The sequence below is a fragment of the Westerdykella ornata genome, assembly GCF_010094085.1.
Source record: "Westerdykella ornata strain CBS 379.55 unplaced genomic scaffold EI97scaffold_37, whole genome shotgun sequence".
Classification (NCBI taxonomy): Eukaryota; Fungi; Ascomycota; class Dothideomycetes; order Pleosporales; family Sporormiaceae; genus Westerdykella; species Westerdykella ornata.
In genome coordinates, this window is record NW_022986887.1 from 94,172 (window position 1) to 111,572 (window position 17,401).

At 51.0% G+C, this 17,401-nt stretch overlaps 7 protein-coding genes across 7 annotated transcripts; 2 read left to right on the forward strand and 5 right to left on the reverse strand.

Moving 5' to 3' along the window:
• Positions 1–52: 52 nt before the first annotated feature.
• On the reverse strand, positions 53–1,050 carry EI97DRAFT_343131 (stem cell self-renewal protein Piwi; the record flags this gene model as incomplete). Its single annotated transcript, XM_033794752.1, has 2 exons — positions 53–658; positions 715–1,050. Coding segments are annotated over 2 exons (942 nt in total), but the record flags the coding sequence as incomplete, so codon positions are not given.
• Positions 1,051–6,273: 5,223 nt separating this feature from the next.
• On the forward strand, positions 6,274–7,635 carry EI97DRAFT_461902 (uncharacterized protein; the record flags this gene model as incomplete). Its single annotated transcript, XM_033801229.1, has 1 exon — positions 6,274–7,635. The coding sequence occupies one exon, from the start codon at positions 6,274–6,276 to the stop codon at positions 7,633–7,635; it is 1,362 nt and encodes a 453-aa protein (XP_033650051.1).
• A 106-nt stretch (positions 7,636–7,741) lies between these two features.
• On the reverse strand, positions 7,742–9,862 carry EI97DRAFT_504173 (MFS general substrate transporter). Its single transcript, XM_033802811.1, has 3 exons — positions 9,033–9,862; positions 8,343–8,971; positions 7,742–8,289 (listed from the first exon to the last, which is right to left on the reverse strand). Exons 1-3 carry the CDS (start codon positions 9,498–9,500, stop codon positions 7,845–7,847), a joined length of 1,542 nt encoding a protein of 513 aa, XP_033650052.1. The 5' UTR covers positions 9,501–9,862; the 3' UTR covers positions 7,742–7,844.
• Positions 9,863–10,202: 340 nt separating this feature from the next.
• EI97DRAFT_385719 (uncharacterized protein) lies at positions 10,203–11,917 on the forward strand (the record flags this gene model as incomplete). The annotated part of the gene is made up of 2 exons (XM_033796034.1): positions 10,203–11,161; positions 11,215–11,917. 2 exons carry the CDS (start codon positions 10,203–10,205, stop codon positions 11,915–11,917), a joined length of 1,662 nt encoding a protein of 553 aa, XP_033650053.1.
• Positions 11,918–12,565: 648 nt separating this feature from the next.
• EI97DRAFT_385579 (uncharacterized protein) lies at positions 12,566–13,170 on the reverse strand (the record flags this gene model as incomplete). Its single annotated transcript, XM_033796022.1, has 2 exons — positions 12,566–12,714; positions 12,780–13,170. 2 exons carry the CDS (start codon positions 13,168–13,170, stop codon positions 12,566–12,568), a joined length of 540 nt encoding a protein of 179 aa, XP_033650054.1.
• Positions 13,171–13,958: 788 nt separating this feature from the next.
• Positions 13,959–15,461, reverse strand: EI97DRAFT_207907 (uncharacterized protein). Its single transcript, XM_033793743.1, has 5 exons — positions 15,138–15,461; positions 14,958–15,082; positions 14,893–14,911; positions 14,213–14,840; positions 13,959–14,160 (listed from the first exon to the last, which is right to left on the reverse strand). Exons 1-5 carry the CDS (start codon positions 15,309–15,311, stop codon positions 14,039–14,041), a joined length of 1,068 nt encoding a protein of 355 aa, XP_033650055.1. The 5' UTR covers positions 15,312–15,461; the 3' UTR covers positions 13,959–14,038.
• Positions 15,462–16,673: 1,212 nt separating this feature from the next.
• EI97DRAFT_385586 (uncharacterized protein) lies at positions 16,674–17,165 on the reverse strand (the record flags this gene model as incomplete). Its single annotated transcript, XM_033796023.1, has 1 exon — positions 16,674–17,165. The coding sequence occupies one exon, from the start codon at positions 17,163–17,165 to the stop codon at positions 16,674–16,676; it is 492 nt and encodes a 163-aa protein (XP_033650056.1).
• Between the last annotated feature and the right edge of the window lie 236 nt (positions 17,166–17,401).

A 17,401-nucleotide genomic window follows, 5' to 3' on the forward strand; every position in this document is an offset into this window, starting at 1 on the left:
GCTGGCCGTTGAGCACGGGCTTGAAGTATGCCAGTGATGGATTCCAATGCCTCAGGTATACCCGGCCGCGTTCGCAGAGGCGGTCTGCGATATATGCTGGAGCGGCGTAAGAGACACCTTTTGTGGCTCGACTGAAGGCGTAGCATAGCTTGTGCGTAAGGTCAGCTAAGCTGGCTTTGGACAGGCCTATATCGTTCGTGAGGACATGGTAGTGGGCCGAACGCGCAGTGCCCTTGATGGCTTGGTGGGATTGCAGGTAAAAATCGAATTCCGTGGTGCCGCCCTCAGATTTCTTGACAATGGGGTCCGTAATGAAGTCGTCAACGTAGAGACCGGCCCTGACATTCAGGTTTGATTTGCCTTCCTCCTCGTAGTTGATCGAGGTGACGTCCGCCGTGTCCAGGGCGTAGAACCGTGTGTTGTGGCGCTTTCCAACGACGATGAATGTAAGTTTGAGGTTGTTCCGACCTGGTACATTTGTGGCGAATTCTCTATGCGCATTTCTGATCGCGGGGATCTCCTTCCGAAGGCAGGCTTCGAATTGTGATTCGCTGATGCCGTCACGGTAGAAGATGATGTGTTCTGGAACTCTCCCGCCCTGCTTCTTCTGCCATGCTTTAAGGCGCTCCGTGACCATCGAGCCCAGATCTGTAATTTCCTGCCGGAAAAGTTAGATTCCAAGTACCCCACTCCGAATTGCTCACAATCACTTACCTCCTGGCGACCAGCTTGCAGACGCATGGATCCGGGATAATTCATGAACATATCGTCAACGCTTCCAACCACACAGGCAATGCTAGGAAACCCAGCACATTGCCCGACGCCTGGATGAGTGACATCGGCACCCATAATGATGGTTTTGTGTTTGTAGGCGAGATTGTCAAAGTTGAGTGCATAGTTGATGCCTCCCGCTTTTATGTTGAGCTTCATCACCACGTTGGAAAAGTATTGTTTCCGACCAGTGCCTTGTTGTTTGTTCAACTTGTACATCTGCATGCATAGAACGTGTCGTCCATATTCAAGGTCGGCAATTCTCTTGATCGTAGCGTAATCATTGTCAGTGTCTCCCGCTAGAACGGTGATGGTGATATCCTTCGCCCCAGTGTGCTGGAACCAATCCTCCAATTTAGCAACCAGCATTGCGTCCGTGGAAGATTCGGCAGACTCGTAGCCTTGTTCAGATTGTGATGCACGATCAGAGTGTGAATATCCGCCGTGTCGGTTGCTGCCTTGTTTATTCTGCCGGTTTCGCGCCCTATGGTTTGCTTTTTCTAACTCTGCCGCATTTTCAACATACATCTGACTGTCGTTGAACTTCTCCATCAGATTGAGGCTCATATGGACATCGGCCTGCTCGATCAGATCGCGAAGGATGCCGAACAACCTATTCGACCCCGCTTCATTCAGACCACGACCGAAGATATGGAGTTTCTCAATGTGCCCGCGCCGCGAGAACTGGAAATTTTGCTTAAGATTCCACTGTGCATTGGTGGGCACGATTGAATTGGGCGCGGTACTCGAGATTCGAGGAAGCTCCAGTATTTGAGCATCAATGGAAATCAGCTTTTGACCCATGCTCATGTTCATCGGTTTCTAAGGCCTAGTTAGTGGTTGGAATGCCGATCTATAGCGTCGTAGACGTACCAGTTGAGATTGCGCACCCTTTATGCCCAACAATGGCAGGCCCTCGCAATCAATAAACATCTCATTCCTCACAGGCTTACGGCAGGCCTCATTGATCATCGTCCTTGCGTGGGTAGAATCGAGGACAGCTTTCACTTGCTGGTCAGGACAAATCTCCAACAAGTTCGCTGGAATCCAGGTTGCACCTTCCACGCACTGTTCGCGCATGAGATTGTCATCGCTTTCGTTTGCGCGCTTCAGTGTCCTCACTCTTTTCCCCACATTGACGCATAGAACATCCCTGTTCGCCAATGACCTGACTTGACCCTCAAGCTCACTGATGTATTGGAAGACGGTTGTACCCTTGTCGGCGGGATCGGTCTGACGTTTATCACCCTTGGACTGACCCTTGGTTTCCGTCTTCTTCTGTTGTCTCTTCTTGGAATCGCTGTCGTCGGGCTTGAGAAACCTGTAGAACTTCTGCTTTTCCGCTTTGAACCCAAAACCCTGAAATGTCTTTCGACGGTTCTCCTCATCATTCATTGGAGCGCCCCCTTCATGAAGCTGCCTTTCGTACATAATCCGCACCGTACAGCCTCTCAGAAGCCTCGCAGCATAAGCGATATTCCCCACTCTTTCGACAAAGTCCGATAGCTTCATGCAAGGTAAAAAGGCGGAGGTGGCAGTGTTCACATTGAGCAAGGCTCCGATCTTGCTGGGTCGAATGGAACTGAAATATCCGCGATGAAGCCAAACTCCATCACCAGAACTGGACAGTGCCTTATATGCGTCTCTGAGGAAGAATTTGTTGGCTCCGACTTGGTTGATCCGATTGTTGCCCAGGTTCTGGACCGATCGAGCAATGATGGCATTGAGGGCGCGCGCCTCCTCGGACAGTTCATGGGCCGGTTTCTGCTCGAAGGCACGTTGTATGCCTCGCAATTCCCGCTTCGAGTTGAATGTCAAGAACAAGTCATCGATTTGCGCTTTGTTGGGCGGCGACCATTGGAAAGGACCGTACCTGGTTCCTTCGGATATGTTAAGCTCAGTCCAGAGATCTTTGTAATCAGTGGCCCAGATCTTAGTACGCAGGGCCCATTGACCAGAGCTGAGGATAGCTTTGAAGGCACTTTGGACTTCGCGGCGTCTGTTGAATGGGAGTTGCTCTGCCGGATTAGTTGGGTGCGGCCTCCAAAACTTGAGGCTGTATGCATAGAGAGAGTCCGGAACTTTTGTTACCTTCACATAGTTGGTGACAACTTTGATATGGCCTTTAGGAAGACGGGGATCCTTTCTACCGAGGTGATCAGCATTTATGCGGTACACCCTGTTTTCGTTGCCCGGCGGATCCGGTGAAGGCTTGGGTAATCTGTATTGAATTGGGTTGATGGCCCCGAGGTTTGGCGTATCCAATTTCTTCTTTTCTCCCACTCCACCCGATGTTGCATTTCCTTTTGCCGGAGCTTGGGGAACTATGATTGGAGCACGGCCAGGTTGTTGCTTGACATTCGAAGGCGCCATCGCTTGTTGAGGTGTGGCCGTAGCTGCTGGAGCTTGAGATTTCGTCGGTCTTGCATCCTCTCTCGCCTTCAACTTTGCCAGCTCTTCCTGATACTTTGCCTCTGCAACATTCCTATCCTCCTCCAGATCATCGCTCCACTGTGCCAGTTCACGAGCACCAGGACCTTGCTGCCAACATTTATGCGCCGGAAAGTTACAGTCGCGGAATAAGTGACCAGCATCTCCGCATCGCCAACAAGGTTCGTCAGAATCGTTCTCCTTGAGCTTGCGCCGAATATCTCTTTCAAAGGCCGGCTTCAAGCCCATAATGACGACTTGGCCGTGGAACGGATGTGAACGTAGACAGTAGTGACGGGGACTTGGAAGCTGTTGAATTGATGTGCGTGAATGTGGACGGTTGTTATTGAAGAGAAAATTCAAAAGGGCAGAGGCGCTCTTATATAACCTAGGTAATGCTCCGAGATGTAAAACGCATTGGCAATCACTGTGATTGTGTGTTTTACTCAAGCGTTATTTGATTCTGAGTACTTTGCGTTAATCGAGACTCCGCTTGATACCCGTTTCAGCTTGCTCGCGCATCAGGACGGTCCCCATGAGAATTGGGGCGGCAGCACGTGGCCAAACTTTAGCTGTCCCTCGATTTGAAGTTGATCACATGAGTTGCGGCGATTATTTGCCTGTCTCATTCTGGAGTGATTGTCCATGTCAACTTGTGCGGCTCAATAACATGATCGACCATCAGCACCGTCTCGTGGCCCTGCACTAGATGTCAAAACCATTGGCCCCGCTGTGTTGGACTATATTTGTGACTGCACAGAACCGTGTAGCAAGTTCAGTTCTATCCTTGGACGGCCAATATTGAATTGACAAACTCACTCAAAACTCTCGAACTGCGCTCACGAATTGATTTGCTAGGCATAAAGGCGTCGCTGATGCATACCTCCCATATTTTTTTTCAACAGCTCTGTTCCCATAGTTTGTGCCCAGTTGGGTAGTTGCTCTTTGAGCCAAGCTTGCAAGTGCCAGCTCAAGCTGGGAAGGGAACAGGAACCAAACTGTTGATGCTTTTCTTGCGACATTATCCCTTCATCCAAGTCTGAAGGGGCTTGTGAATGCGATTTTCGGTCCGCGCATCGGCACGGTTGTGTGAAAGTGAGACATGGCGACGCAGTGCTTTCCTGAGTCAAGGGGAGGTTCAAATTGTTTGTGTTGTGTTGATATCTTTATTGGAGAATATGTGAAGGGATCTTTGGCAGAGACATGTGCTTGGACGTGCTAGAAACCAAAACCTTACGGTAGGATAATCGCTTGTGACGGAGCAGGCGCCATGACCATAGGAATGGCAAGCAATTGAGAATCAAATCTTCATTTCCAAAATTTGAGCAAACCCAGTATGCATCATGGTTCGGGTTGTTTGTGCTCTATACAGATGACACAAAGCTTTGTAGACGCACTTGTCCTCAACCTAAGGATCGGCTTACTGAGCCGACGCCTGCACAACCGGTAGAATTCTGCCGGTCAAAAATCTGTGATTAGACCTAACTAAGAAGAGAAAGGTTTAGTTTTGTCTTACGAAGTTGATGAGTGTCACTTGGGATTGTTCGCATACAAGTGGAATGCTGAATGCTGCCTCGTGTAGGCCCTTGAATAACGCAGCTCTGATTGATTTAGAAGAAATGTGAGTGTTGGGTCTCAAAGGCGGACAGCAGAATACGGCACATTTCTACAATCTTGAGGTGGCAAGTCTACGAGCTTGTTTTTCGAACAGCTTAATCTGGTCAGTTTTCTTGCAAAGACCCTTGCGAGGCCGAACATACGAGCGTCGAAAGATCTTCACAACGCGTCGTGGAATGCCAACGGGGTAAGATATCCCCTACCCGCTTGATCAATGCGATCTACGTTTTGCGCGTGAGGTGAAATCTTGATAAACGTTCACTAGGCATGCCGTTTCTCTGATTTACTGCGACAGAATATCTTATCCTTATCCAGAGCGTAACGCCGTTAGAATGCTGGGTGACTGCTCTGTTCTTCAAGTTCGCACATATTTATGTGGAATAATCTGGATTGACGGCTTCGGTTGTATAAATATCTTTGGGATTGGGAGACTTCTGGTTACATCATGCTTCTGCTCTTAACCTCTAATCTGTACTATAGCACGACCAAGCACTTGCGGATAGCCTGCTCTTCAGCCTCTTCTTACCATCCAGACGAGACTGAGGGCATCTGCTTGAGTTCAGGGCAGCCCAGAACTGGTAATGCTAAGTGCAATTGTTTGTCCCAGGGCAACTGTCACGGGGTGGTGAAAGGCGTCGTAATACATAGCAGTCATCCATTATTTATTACACGCGCGGCGCTAGCTCCCAATAAAGACTCTATGACAAACTACGATTTTAGCTTTTAATTGTTGTCAAGAATATATAACCCAATAAAACTTATCGCTAGCCCAATGCCCCATGATGATACTGTTGTGAAAGGGTGTGGTGATGCACTGACATGGGTCGGTCACAAGGCGTCTTTCACCAGACTCCCAAACCAAGCGTACCCCCGAGTGAGTGAATCCGAGGACCTCTTTCACTGCGCTAATTATTGAGATATGACACATGTTACTCTAGGCTCCCGCTCGTTCACAAATGTCGTCTCCATAGTCTCTCCTCTATTGTCTTTCCTGCCACAGGCAGCCATAGACCAACAACACCCGCTGCCTTACCTGGCTACTTCCACTCCTTCAGTCCATCACTCCTAAGCTCAATTGACATCTTGTCTTTCTCGCACGGATAGTAATTTGTGCTCCGTGCTGAGATTTGTCGCACTGTCTTGAGCAAAAGAGAGTACTATCTGTTGTCTCATTTCTTTGACGCGGAGCAAACCATTTATCTGAGCAAGCAAGCACTCCCCGTATTTCGCGATCGCATCGTCACCTCACTACGACCAAAGTGACTACGCATTCTAATCGAAGTCATTCTCGAGCGTCTACCTGCACTGGCGAACTGTGACGCATAAGCTCACAGCGCTCGATCAGCAACGAAAATACCTGGTCAACGCAAAACTTCCGCCAGCGAAGGCACGGCACCTACCACGGAACCCATGATGACAAGGTCTCGGAGCCACAGTGTCGCGCCGCGAACCCAAATGTCAACAGCTGATAAAGACCATGACCACAATATCAGTGCTCTGAATCTCGCAGATACGCAGCTGGTCCAAGCAACTCTGGATGCCAGCAAGCTCAGTTCTCCAAATAATGGCCCCGCTATAAGGTCTGGCGATGTTTCTGCCTGCCCTTCAAGAAGAGGGAGTACTCCGCGAAATACCAATTCCGACCAAGTATCCCCAGCTCTTGCACCCCTATTTCCACTTCCAGATTCCACCTGCCGCTCAGATCCCCCCAAAACCAAGCCAACAGATAACCCCGACACCGTCGAAGACACGACATCCCGCAACGCATGGGGCGACTCCCGTTTCGCAGAGGAATCAAAGATGATGAAGACTCACGCCGACTCACTCTTCGCCGCGGGCGTCATCTCCGCTTCCCAAGCAGCAAAGCTCAGTGTGCCCTGGCATGAGAAGGGCGCCGTTAATGGCTCGATCTGGGAAGAGCAGTATCTCGACCCAAGCAAGAAGGTGACGGAGTATGATATCATGCCTTATGAAAGAGCCCAGAGAATCCAGCATCGGAAGGATGTTGCACTGAAGAAGTGGTTGGAGGACTGGGAGGCGGGCAGGATTGATGATGATGGGAATCCGCTCGTGCGAAGGCGGGATAGCGAATGGTCTACGGGCAATACTGCTGCTAACGCGGAGGGAAGCGATGGAGTCGCGGAGTCAATGGAGGGAGGGGAAAGTTGTAGGGCAGAGTGTAAAAGCGGAGGAGCTGGGGATGCGACTCAGGGGCGTTACTCAGTGGTTGAGAAGTCCCGACCCGACACTCCTGGAAAGAACAAGAAGCCTATTGGAATGAAGGATAAAGCGGAACCCCAAGATCTCGAAGCGATCGCTGAATCTCCATCCAGTACGCAGTCCTCAATGACGGATCCACCATCCTCATTTCCTTCGTCCTCATCAGAGTCCGCGGACAACGTGTCCGTACCAACTCCACCGTTAGCCACTGCCAGACCTCCAACCAAGGTCGCTGCCCACCCTCGAGAAAACGCGCCCAACCATGCACCCGCTGGACCCTCCATCCTAATCTGGGCTCTGTCACAGCCGTCCAAGAGTACTACCCCATACGACAACGTGGAGTACAGTGAGCTCCTTCGACTGTGTCGCATTCGCGGCTTGAAGCGTAGTGGTAACGCCGAAACGCTTCGTAAACGACTTGTGGCCGACGATGCTGCTGTTAGGGATGGCACTGCACGGAAAGATCTGTCGAAGTATACGACTCCCGCAGATGGGAGCGTTAGGCCGAGGGGTGTGACGGGGAAGAGGAGGAGGATTGAGGAAGACAAGGAAGAGGATAAGAAGCCGGAGAGAAAGAAACTGCGGGTGGCGAAATAGCGCATGACAGAATGACGGGTGAGATCTGGTCTTGCTGATCGCATGGTTTCAGAGATGAAAGATGGTGTGGCAATCGTAAGCGAGCAAGAGAACGTGTGGTGAGATGCGGGAAAGATATTATTCTATGATATCGTCTCTAATATTCATAGCGCTATAAGCGCACAGGTATAATCTCACGGCCGTTATCATCATAATGTAAATGATACCTCTCAGTTTTTCGATTCCCTCCTCGTCAACTCCCTCTCTAACTCCGCCTTCTCATCCGCCGTCAACCCACTAGCCGCCTTTCCTAACGGCACCGTGGCCATGACGATAAGCCCAAACGCCGCGCATGCGGTACCCATCCAGAAGGCAACCTTGTAGCTCTTCCTCATACCCTGGTCTTCCGTCTGGGAGACAGCAAGGTCAGCGAATCCCAGGAAAAATGAGATACCGAGGAACAATAAGCTGTTGATGAGCGCCCCTGCGAGGCCCTGGCGAGCTCGTGGCATGCTGGTCGTGATGAAAATGTTGGTGACGTTGTACGTGATATCGATACCAAGGGTTGCGCAGAGCATGGCGGGGAAGATGTAGGCCCAGTAGTTTGGGTTCTGGGGAATGATGGCGAATAGAAGGGTGCAAAATATGTAGCATGTGCCGCTGATGATGAGAAGACTAGATGCAGGTTAGTAGTGCGTTGAATGTGTGTATGGGAAGGACATACTGACATCCTTCCAGGCAAGAGGTGCAGAACCAAACCTCCAACGGTGGCCAAGACAATGCCTCCGACACACATTGGGGCAAACCATGCGCTCGTTAGAATTGCCGATGCGCCTAGGATGTCCTGGCTGTAGAAGCTGGCATAGAACAGAAAGATACCGAAAGTCCCGTATTGGAAGAAGAGAGCCACGACCATCGCTTTCAGTCCTTTGACATTAAACATATCCCCGGGAAGAAGCGGCTGTTCAGCAACCCAACCTTCAACATAAACGAAGCATCCCGCAAATATCCAGCCCAGGACAAAAGTCACCGGAATGTAGGGGGTAGCCCATCCGTTAGGAGCATGAGATCCATCGGTCAAGCCATAGACAATGAGGATCAATGCCGGAACGATAGTCGCGGTGCCCCACCAATCCATCTTGATGCCGTTGCCTTGTTTGGCTTTCCGGTCGAATGGGATAGAGAAAAAAGATGCACCAATGATGACTGCCAGGATGATAGAAGCCAGCCAGAAGAACCATCCCCAGACTAGAAATTGGGCAGACACGCCGGCAAAAAAGATTCCTGCAAAGAATCCAATGGGAGCTAAGGCACCATAAAGTGAAAAGACAAGATTCTTTCGAGGTCCAGGACGGTACTTGCATGTAGATGATGATTAGCAATGCTGGAAGAGCTCTGCCAGGAATTATACGACTTACCAGACTCCCCAGAAGCATAATGCCCGAGGGCAAGAATGCTGCAGAACCAAGGCCCTGCAATGCTCGGCAGAAGATGAGCATGATATAATTCTGGCTGAACCCTCCGATTATCGACCAAAGCAGCAGCCATACCAGGCCAGCGTTGAAGACAATGTATCCTCCATACATGTCTGCAAGTCGCCCAAATGGTAGAAGGAATGCTCCGGTGACCAAAGCAAACACGCTGGCGGGCCATGTGGCAGCGTTCTTCGGCATGTTGAGCTCATGGTTGACAGGCGGTAACAGAATATTGAAGCCCGAGGCGAGATATTCAGCGATGAACATGGAACCAAGGAGGGAGAAGCAGAACCCTAGCTCGACCCATATTGTTTTGAACGCATCTGGGCGTTCTCTTCCTAGTCTTTCAATCTCAGAGGGCGTATACATGCCCCTAGGGCTCCGTCCCCCCTCCACATCTGAGTCGGTCATCGAAGGAGTCAGAACCCCAAAAGTAGCGATCGAGAGAGAATAAGGCTACGCTTGATAGGCAAGTGAGGTTATATAGATGCAGTTATAAGAGGTTTGGTAGGCAAGTGAAGTTAAACAAGGCTTGATTATTGGCAAGCAAAATTATAAAGCTCTGCAAGCAAGTGAAAGTTATAGAGGGTCCGCGGAGGCGGTGTGTTCAATGACGGAATGGCGGATGAAGAGTACTTCTTCCATGGCGGGAAACGGTCTGCTATATGCATGCAGGTGGCGCTGCCGGCGGGAGGTTTCCAGGTTCATCGCGACTACAAATACAGTCGACTTGTTGACTAATAGAATCTGTTAGAATCGTCGGTTTCTGTGAGTAACAAAGTGCAGTTAACGTCGCGGGGAATGGACGGAGAAGACGCTAGCACCTTGGCTGCCTCTTTGAGTAAAGGTCCACTTGGCATTGTCCAGGCTAAACCACATCGGGGCCCGCCATCCTGACGTCGTCGGACCTCTGACAACTGCTTCCCTCCTGCACCAAACCACGACGCAGCTATAGATCCTACCCAACAGTTCCAGTCTCATTAGTCATGGCGACATCTGGCCCAATCTTCCGTAACTGATCCACACAGACGTGGAACAGCTGAATATGTCGCCATAAGGCACTATGTCCGCTTCTAGTCACTGAACAACATCGCCTGCATTAATCTTCATCTCATGCTCTCATCAGGCCTCTCGCTGCCTAACAAAGCGTGCCATAACTGCCGGAGAAAAAGATGGAAGTGCGATCGTTCCCTTCCGACCTGTCAAAAGTGCCTCTCGACGGGCTCCGAGTGCCTCGGATATGGGAAGCTCTTCATCTGGAATCAGGGTGTGGCTAGCAGGGGAAAAATGATGGGCAAGTCATTTGCGGATACCGAGCCGTTGGATGGGACGAGGAAACTGTCAAAAGAGAGGGAAGCAGGATCCCATTCAGGAAGCCACCCAACATCAGAGCCATCGGTCATAAACCAGTCCGGAGTCGTCGTCGCCTCTCAAGCAGGTTTGGCATCGCCAGGAGTTGACCGTTCAATTGCTCCAGTCGCCATCTACAAGGATCCGGCAGCGAGGGAAATCGCAAGGGCGCTGGCAGAACCACTCACTGCGCACCTTGATGAACGCTATCGCGATTACCTCGTCCACTTTGCAACCAAACTGTGCGCAGACATGGTGGCTTACGATGGTCCAGGGAAGAATCCGATGCGGGAGTTAGTTCCAGCGACCTCGTCTTTCCCTTTCTTGCTGCATATCATGATTGCCAATTCAGCCTTCCATGTGTTCAATATTTCGAAAGGTCCCATCCATATCCAGGAGGAAGAGGGACACAACAACGCAGAACTTATATGGCGTAATGCACCCAACCAGAAGTTCTATCGCGACGCTCTTGTGGCAAAGCAGAAGGCTCTTGGGTCATTGGCGCAATTCCTTGCAACTGTTAGCCCGATCAACTTTGACCTAGTCCTTGCCGCGATTCTGCTTTTCGTCAACTACGACCTCATCGAGTCTGGAAAGGAGCAATGGAAGCCTCATCTCGAAGGCGCTCAGAAACTTGTCAGCCTTCTTGGCACCCCACCGTATATCCTGCCGGGCAAGTCCATGAGCCATCTCCGTATCTATCTTCTCTCTGACTACTTAGTGTGAGTATCATGGCTACTTTATTTCACATATTCTTCTCTAACAAGCCTATTAGCTTCTCCGTACTCGGATCAACTTTCCGCTTTTCGTCTAGCGCGAAGCTCTTTCCCGATACCGTAGACATAGAGCCCATTCTCCAATACGCCGAAACCAACAACTATCTCTCCTGTCCGGCTCCGCTTCTACGTATCATGCTCGGCTCCTTCAATCTCTCCGACTCAATCGATAGCGAGGAATCCCTGACCGTCCAACACGAGCTCAAGCTGAAGGAACTGATTGAGATGACCCTGTCTTTCGACCCTGCAGCCTGGCTGCAACAGTTTAAGCCGGCTTCGCCATTCGAGGATCTTAGCAAGCGTTTCCATATCGTGTCCGCACTTCGTTCTGCCGTGTGCATCTACCTTGTCAGGTTCATACCTATCACGAATCCACTTCTCGACCCGTCCGGCGGCACTGCCGTCGTGAGTTTGACAGGCCTGGCCAATGACGTCGTGCAGCATCTCTCTCAACTCTCGCCCAGCGACACGCTGTACAAATCCATCACTTGGCCGCTTTTCCTCGCGGGTGCTGAGTCTGAGGACCCTGACGAGCGCGCCTGGATCATGGGATCGCTGGATACGTTCTATGCGCAGATGCACTGGGGCTATGTACATACGGTGAAGCGGGTGCTGGAAGCGGTGTGGAGGTTCAAAGAGGAGGGTGCGCTTTGTTGGGTTACAGAGGTAAAGAAGATGGGTGGGGAGATTTTGATTGCTTGACGATTGCCCAAGGTGCTGGTGATCCCAAACAAGCATGACGATTGCAGTCTCTGAAGCGCCGGCCACGACCCATCATGCTTCATACGGTTATCCCCACTGCCATCTCGCAGGCAAATAGAAACAAGCACGGTACGTTGTATGGGCCGCACAACGGTACCAAGCTCGTACCCGCGGCCTTCTCCCTTTTCCGTATCAGCCAGCCATGCATGGCCGGGCGTTCAAGACATGGAAGAGAGTACGTTACTTATGCCGCTGGATAAGCCGACCAGTCGGACGAGGATGACCAGGACTATTCCTGAGCTTGTACACAAGGGTAGGCTGGGCCAACCGATAGTATACACAGTACTTGTTCCATGCCCACCTTTGTGTCCACTCGATGAGATTTATAATCGTCACGTGATATCTGATTCACCGGCCTTGATCAACTGATGGAAGTCACGATTATAGAATATAACCCTCGTCAATGGGTCAAGCAGGATGGAACCAGCTGAACATTCACACGATGGCTCTGCGAATCGACGCATTATATACATCAGAATTGGCTGTTCAGGAATATTTAAGCGGATCCAAAGGCAACAAGTGTGTACCTTTCTGGAAACGTCTCTACTTCCTATCGGACCCGCTGCTCCGCAATCCCCGCCTTCATCCCTACTTCTGCAGAACGGTGATTTTCGTTTCCCCAGAAGCGTTAAGGAAGTGACCCTTGCCAACATCGACGCCCTTGTGGCGCAAAATATCGTAAGCCGTAGTAAGGTGGAACCAGAAATTGGGGCTGTTGTAGTAATTGATGTAATCGACTGTTATCCAGCCATCAGTATCCACCATCCGCACATTGAAGCATATCCATAAGACTTACCAGCACTCAACTTAATCTCCAAATTCCGTTCCGATCCCACATGCACGACAATCTCCTTGTCGTCCTGGCCCTCAAACTGCTCCTCTTTCACGCCCTCCAGGAAGGCAATCACAGCTTGCAGCTTGGCTATCAGCTCGGGGAAGGTCTGCTCCGTGTCGGGCTGCGAGAAGGAATCGACGTCCTTGGCCACGCGCGTAGCCGTGTACTTCGCGAAGTCGGCGATGCGGTAGATCTGGAAGCGGAAGTCTCGCATGTCCGGGTAGAGGGATGCGCTGAGGTATTCCTCCGGGTCGATGTTGTTCTGTTTGGCGTAGTTCTCGGCGTAGGCAAGGAATGCGGCGGCGTTTTTGACGCCGCGGAGAATGGCGGGGACGGCTAGCGTGTAGAGGGATGGCATTGTTGGAAGTGTGTTGATGTGTTTTTAGGGGGGTATCAAGGTTGCTGGAGCGAAGGGGGTTGGTGGGTGGATTTTAACAGTGTTGGAGAAAATCAAGGCTGTCGAGCTGGTCTCTTGTGGAAGACATGGCGGCGACCCCTCCTCTTCTTATAGATAATAAGATGTTGGAATGACCTAAGCGGTGTGAGGTTTCACACGTGTGGCTTCGTGTGCCTCGTACTCCGCGCCTTAGCGGCCGACTAGCAGCCGAAATCATAGGGCATGCAAGGCATCGCCCACGGTCGTCCGTCCACCTGCAGGCAGCAACTGGAATCTTCGATTTTTTCGTCCGCGAAGCTTCACGCGCTCAAACTTCGTGTCGCGGGTCGTGTTTCCTAAGCAGATTGCCGAATCGGGAAATCCTAATGCCCCGGTCGCCGTCTTCGAAAAAGATTGATGACAAAACAACAAACACCAAACGGAGTTTTGCGCGTTGGAGAGACCAATGAGAGGGGGGAGCGGATAGTGGAACCTGACAGTGCATTGGCAGGGACACGAGGTGGAGTGAGCCAGCCTCAGCCAGGAACCCAATCGACGGGGCTGCAGGCGCGAAACGTGTTCAGTTGGTGTAACCGGCGGCGGCGCAACAATTGCGGGGATGGTGTAGAAACCTACAACGCATTACTGCCGAAGGTATTCTCGCGAGGATTACCAATCTCTACAATGTAAGTACGCCCGACTCGCCAATCGGGCTGTTTTGAATGGTCAGATGTAGTTGGGACGGGGACCGTCTCACCGACATCTTGTTGAATAGCAATTTATCCAATGTCGCGGATTGACTTTGCGAGAGCAGCGTCGATGCAATAATTGTAGGCTTATTGGAAAGAGCTCACCGCCGGGTTGACAGGCTTGCCCTGCAAGGAAGAGGCGTGCTCGGCTCTGTTCTCGCTCTAGGTATGTGTACTTGAACGTAATGCGATAGAATAAACAGCGCTTGAGACGAGAGTTTCCCTGCGACTTGTTAACATTGTTTTAGCCATTGGAGCTACCGCGCAAGACCCACCGCCGATGCATGTCACATTCTGGAGCTTTCGAAGTCTTTCCAAGATATCGAGTCTCGTAGTTATCTTATCCAATGTGCCAGATGTACATTCCAAAACATCAATATTGCCATATCGCAGGACTTCGTGCACTTCGTCAACCGAGGTTGAATACGGACGTGGGATTACGATCGTGGTGTTTTGGCAGAGTGCTTGCTTGAGACTCCGAAAAATCTCTGGCCCATCGAAGCGCGAGCAAGTGCTAAAGAGTCTCAATGGCTGATGAGCTAATGTATCGAACAGACTATCGTGACGGAGGGTGCTGGCTGGGTGAGGCCATTGCTGGGCGTCCCAAAGCGCTCCGTGCGTCCATATTATGGGCTTCGGTCGTCCTGTCGAGGATGGTATGTGTGTGACTACGCATGGATGAAGTCTGGCTTGATCGAGAGTGGCCATATACGGATATGGGGCACATGTTCTGCTGTCATCGAGCAGATATTCGAGTTCAAGCATACATATGCTCTCGAGACGGCAGTGTTGGAGTATCCTTTCAATTGGCGCTCCAGGTGTAAAGAGAAGGATGCTACAATCCGTCCGTTTTATCAGCTCTATCTCCATGGCTAGCGATTCATGCTGTCTATGGAACAGGACCTGTGCGTGATCAGCATTGCAGCCATTGATGGCTATAAATGTTGCAACCAACCTTATGCCCAGTTTTCATTCTGTCCCTCGGTCAGCGCTGTACAGCGGTTGAAGCAAACTACTCACAAAGCGATAAGCACAATGTAGTGTCTCACGTCTGGGTAGCCCATGTAAAAGACAGTCTCGAACATGGAACTCCGGCCAATTTCTCGTTGCAAGTAGTGAGCGGTTTTATTGATGGCATTGGCAAACTTTACAATCGTCAACTACCTATCGTCTACGTGTTTCAGTGAGTACTGGGCTTACGGTATGAAAGGTTATATCTTGAAATCCCTCAGCGAAGTTCCTCGAGCGTGGAAACGACAGGCAGACCCGACGAGGGTCGCGCTTCGCGATGTCGTCCACCAGCGCTGGTAAAGGACAATCGCGACTTGAATTGCTCTTCTTACAATCAAGCACCGTCTCCCAAAAAGAAGACATTATGAATATAAAAATGCGATAACGACAGGAAGAATGATCGAGATTGGGAATCTAAGAAACCTTAAATGAAAGCAGCGAAACGACAGAATGAAGCAAACAAAGGAATCCTCCTGCCTCCTCCTTTACCAACACTCCTTTTGCGCCGTTGGAGGCCCCAGCAGCGGTTAGTCCATGCGAAGAAACCGAAGCCATGTCTCATTCGGTGACATCTGGAGCGCGCGTGTGGCTGAGCAGAGGCACAGCTTCAAGCGGCGTACGCGTTGGGCTGCGCTTGCCTCACGTCCTCAGCCAATCGAGCGCTTAGCATCGCGTCGAATTGGTCGCAAAGAGGCGACTTGGAGACACATGAGGTATGTGAGGCCGACACTGTTGAGAGGGGGTGACGTCGCTTTGGGAAAATACGAGCTGAGTGATCGTCTGTAAAAGCAGCCGTCTTTCTCGTTTTGGCTGGCGCATTGGCCTGTCTCTGGATGTCCTTCCCCTTCCTATAGTCTAGATCAAGGAATGAGGCGAGTCGCACGGGCAGGAAGCTTTCCGCCAAGAAGGATCAGGCGCGCTCGAAGGAGGCTGACAGTTGGAAAACCGATCCCTCTGTGAGGAGATCCTTAGCAAACTGTGATGTGCAGTAACAGAACGTATAAGTAAAAGCACAACAAATCTTCATCTTGATGCGACGGCTGGAAAGCCGCTGGCTATTGGAATAGCTTCGCAGAGTATTCAAGATGCTGCGACGTCCAAACAACCTTAATAAAGCGGCTCCCTAATCCAAGGATAGATGATGCAGTCACGCGTCAGCTTCCGTAAGGAAATATCTAGGTCATGAATTGTAGTAGCTCTATCCCCTCTTCCAAGGGTTCCATCATTGCTACAGAACCAAAGAAGTGTAGATACGTTGGGACCACTGAACACAACGGAGCAGATGTGAGTTAAGTCTGTGCTCTTCGCTGACCGGTTGGTTGTTGGGAACCATTTGCTATGCCGCCATGAATCCGCCCAGGCGGTTTCCTCTGCCACAATGAGGCGTTCTCAATATTTGCCGCCTTCTTATTATCCCCTCAATGCGTCATTTCATTCCCAGTGTAATTAAATACACGAATCCCTGAGAGAGCACCCTGGCTGCCTTCACCTCGTTCCCCCATATAAACGAACCCTGATCACCTTGGTGATACTAGGATGAGACGTGATCATCGCACCTTAACGCTGTATGCCAAACCGAGGGAAGCTTGAAGCCGTGTGCCATGTTCTTCTCCAAGCCACCACGGCTTGAATTTCTCTGGTTTCGCAAACCCACGGATCCTCATAGCGAGTAGTACAGACAAGCCTGTTAGTGGTTTCGCCGATATTCCATTTATGGCTCCAGCTTCATGCCTTATCCGACTTCTTGGGTAGCTTCCAGAAGTTGAGGAAGATGGTATCACCTGGCTTCGTCCGATTGATGTGCTTTCTGCACACCGGGCATTGAGATCGCCTCTGCTCGCCACGATCCGTGCGACTCTCTCCAGCTATGAGCGCCTCCATCAGGCATGAGTGGCAGAACAGGTGTCCGCATGAGGTAGCTGTGATATCCGTGGGAGTGTCCATGCAGATTACGCAGCTGGAGGTTCCGAATTTGATCTCCTCGGGCTTCTGTTGCGCCTTTACCGCGTCCACACGTTGTTTCTGTAGAATTTGTTGGATGTCCACTTTATCGTCGGAGAGATCGATCTCTTCTATATGTCCCTCTGTAGCTTGCGCCGCCACCGATGTCTGAGAACCTCGTCTAGCCCCATCTTGACGCTTTTGACGCTTAGCGGAAGGGCCCGGGGTAGCGCTTGATCGAGGATGTTTGCGGGACGGCTCTGGAGGCGGAGGCATGTCGGGTTCGTCCGTGAGGTCAACGTAGCCGTTCGGAAGGCGGGCAGCAGCACGAGTCGCAGGCATGTCTGAGATGTACGGTGACAGACGCCGCTGTTCTCTCGAGGTGAGATAGTTTTCGTACGAAAAGGGAGGTGGGTCGGTGTTCAGTATGTCGTCGAGGAAGCTCCGAAAAGGTAGAGGAGAGTATGTGGGAGTGGGGTGGAGGAAGGGATCTGGCGATTGAGTCGCGTACG

Bases quoted from the DNA above. Each gene is read 5' to 3' on its own strand.
- EI97DRAFT_504173 (XM_033802811.1), bottom strand. From the start codon at position 9,500: ATGACCGACTCAGATGTGGAGGGGGGACGGAGCCCTAGGGGCATGTAT. The intron at 8,972-9,032 runs GTAAGTCGTATA...TCTACATGCAAG, and splicing joins TTATGCTTCTGGGGAGTCTG to TACCGTCCTGGACCTCGAAA. The intron at 8,290-8,342 runs GTCAGTATGTCC...ACCTGCATCTAG, and splicing joins CACCTCTTGCCTGGAAGGAT to TCTTCTCATCATCAGCGGCA.
- EI97DRAFT_207907 (XM_033793743.1), bottom strand. From the start codon at position 15,311: ATGTCTTCTTTTTGGGAGACGGTGCTTGATTGTAAGAAGAGCAATTCA. The intron at 15,083-15,137 runs GTAAGCCCAGTA...ACGATTGTAAAG, and splicing joins AAGATATAACCTTTCATACC to TTTGCCAATGCCATCAATAA. The intron at 14,161-14,212 runs GTGGGTCTTGCG...AACAAGTCGCAG, and splicing joins GAATGTGACATGCATCGGCG to GGAAACTCTCGTCTCAAGCG.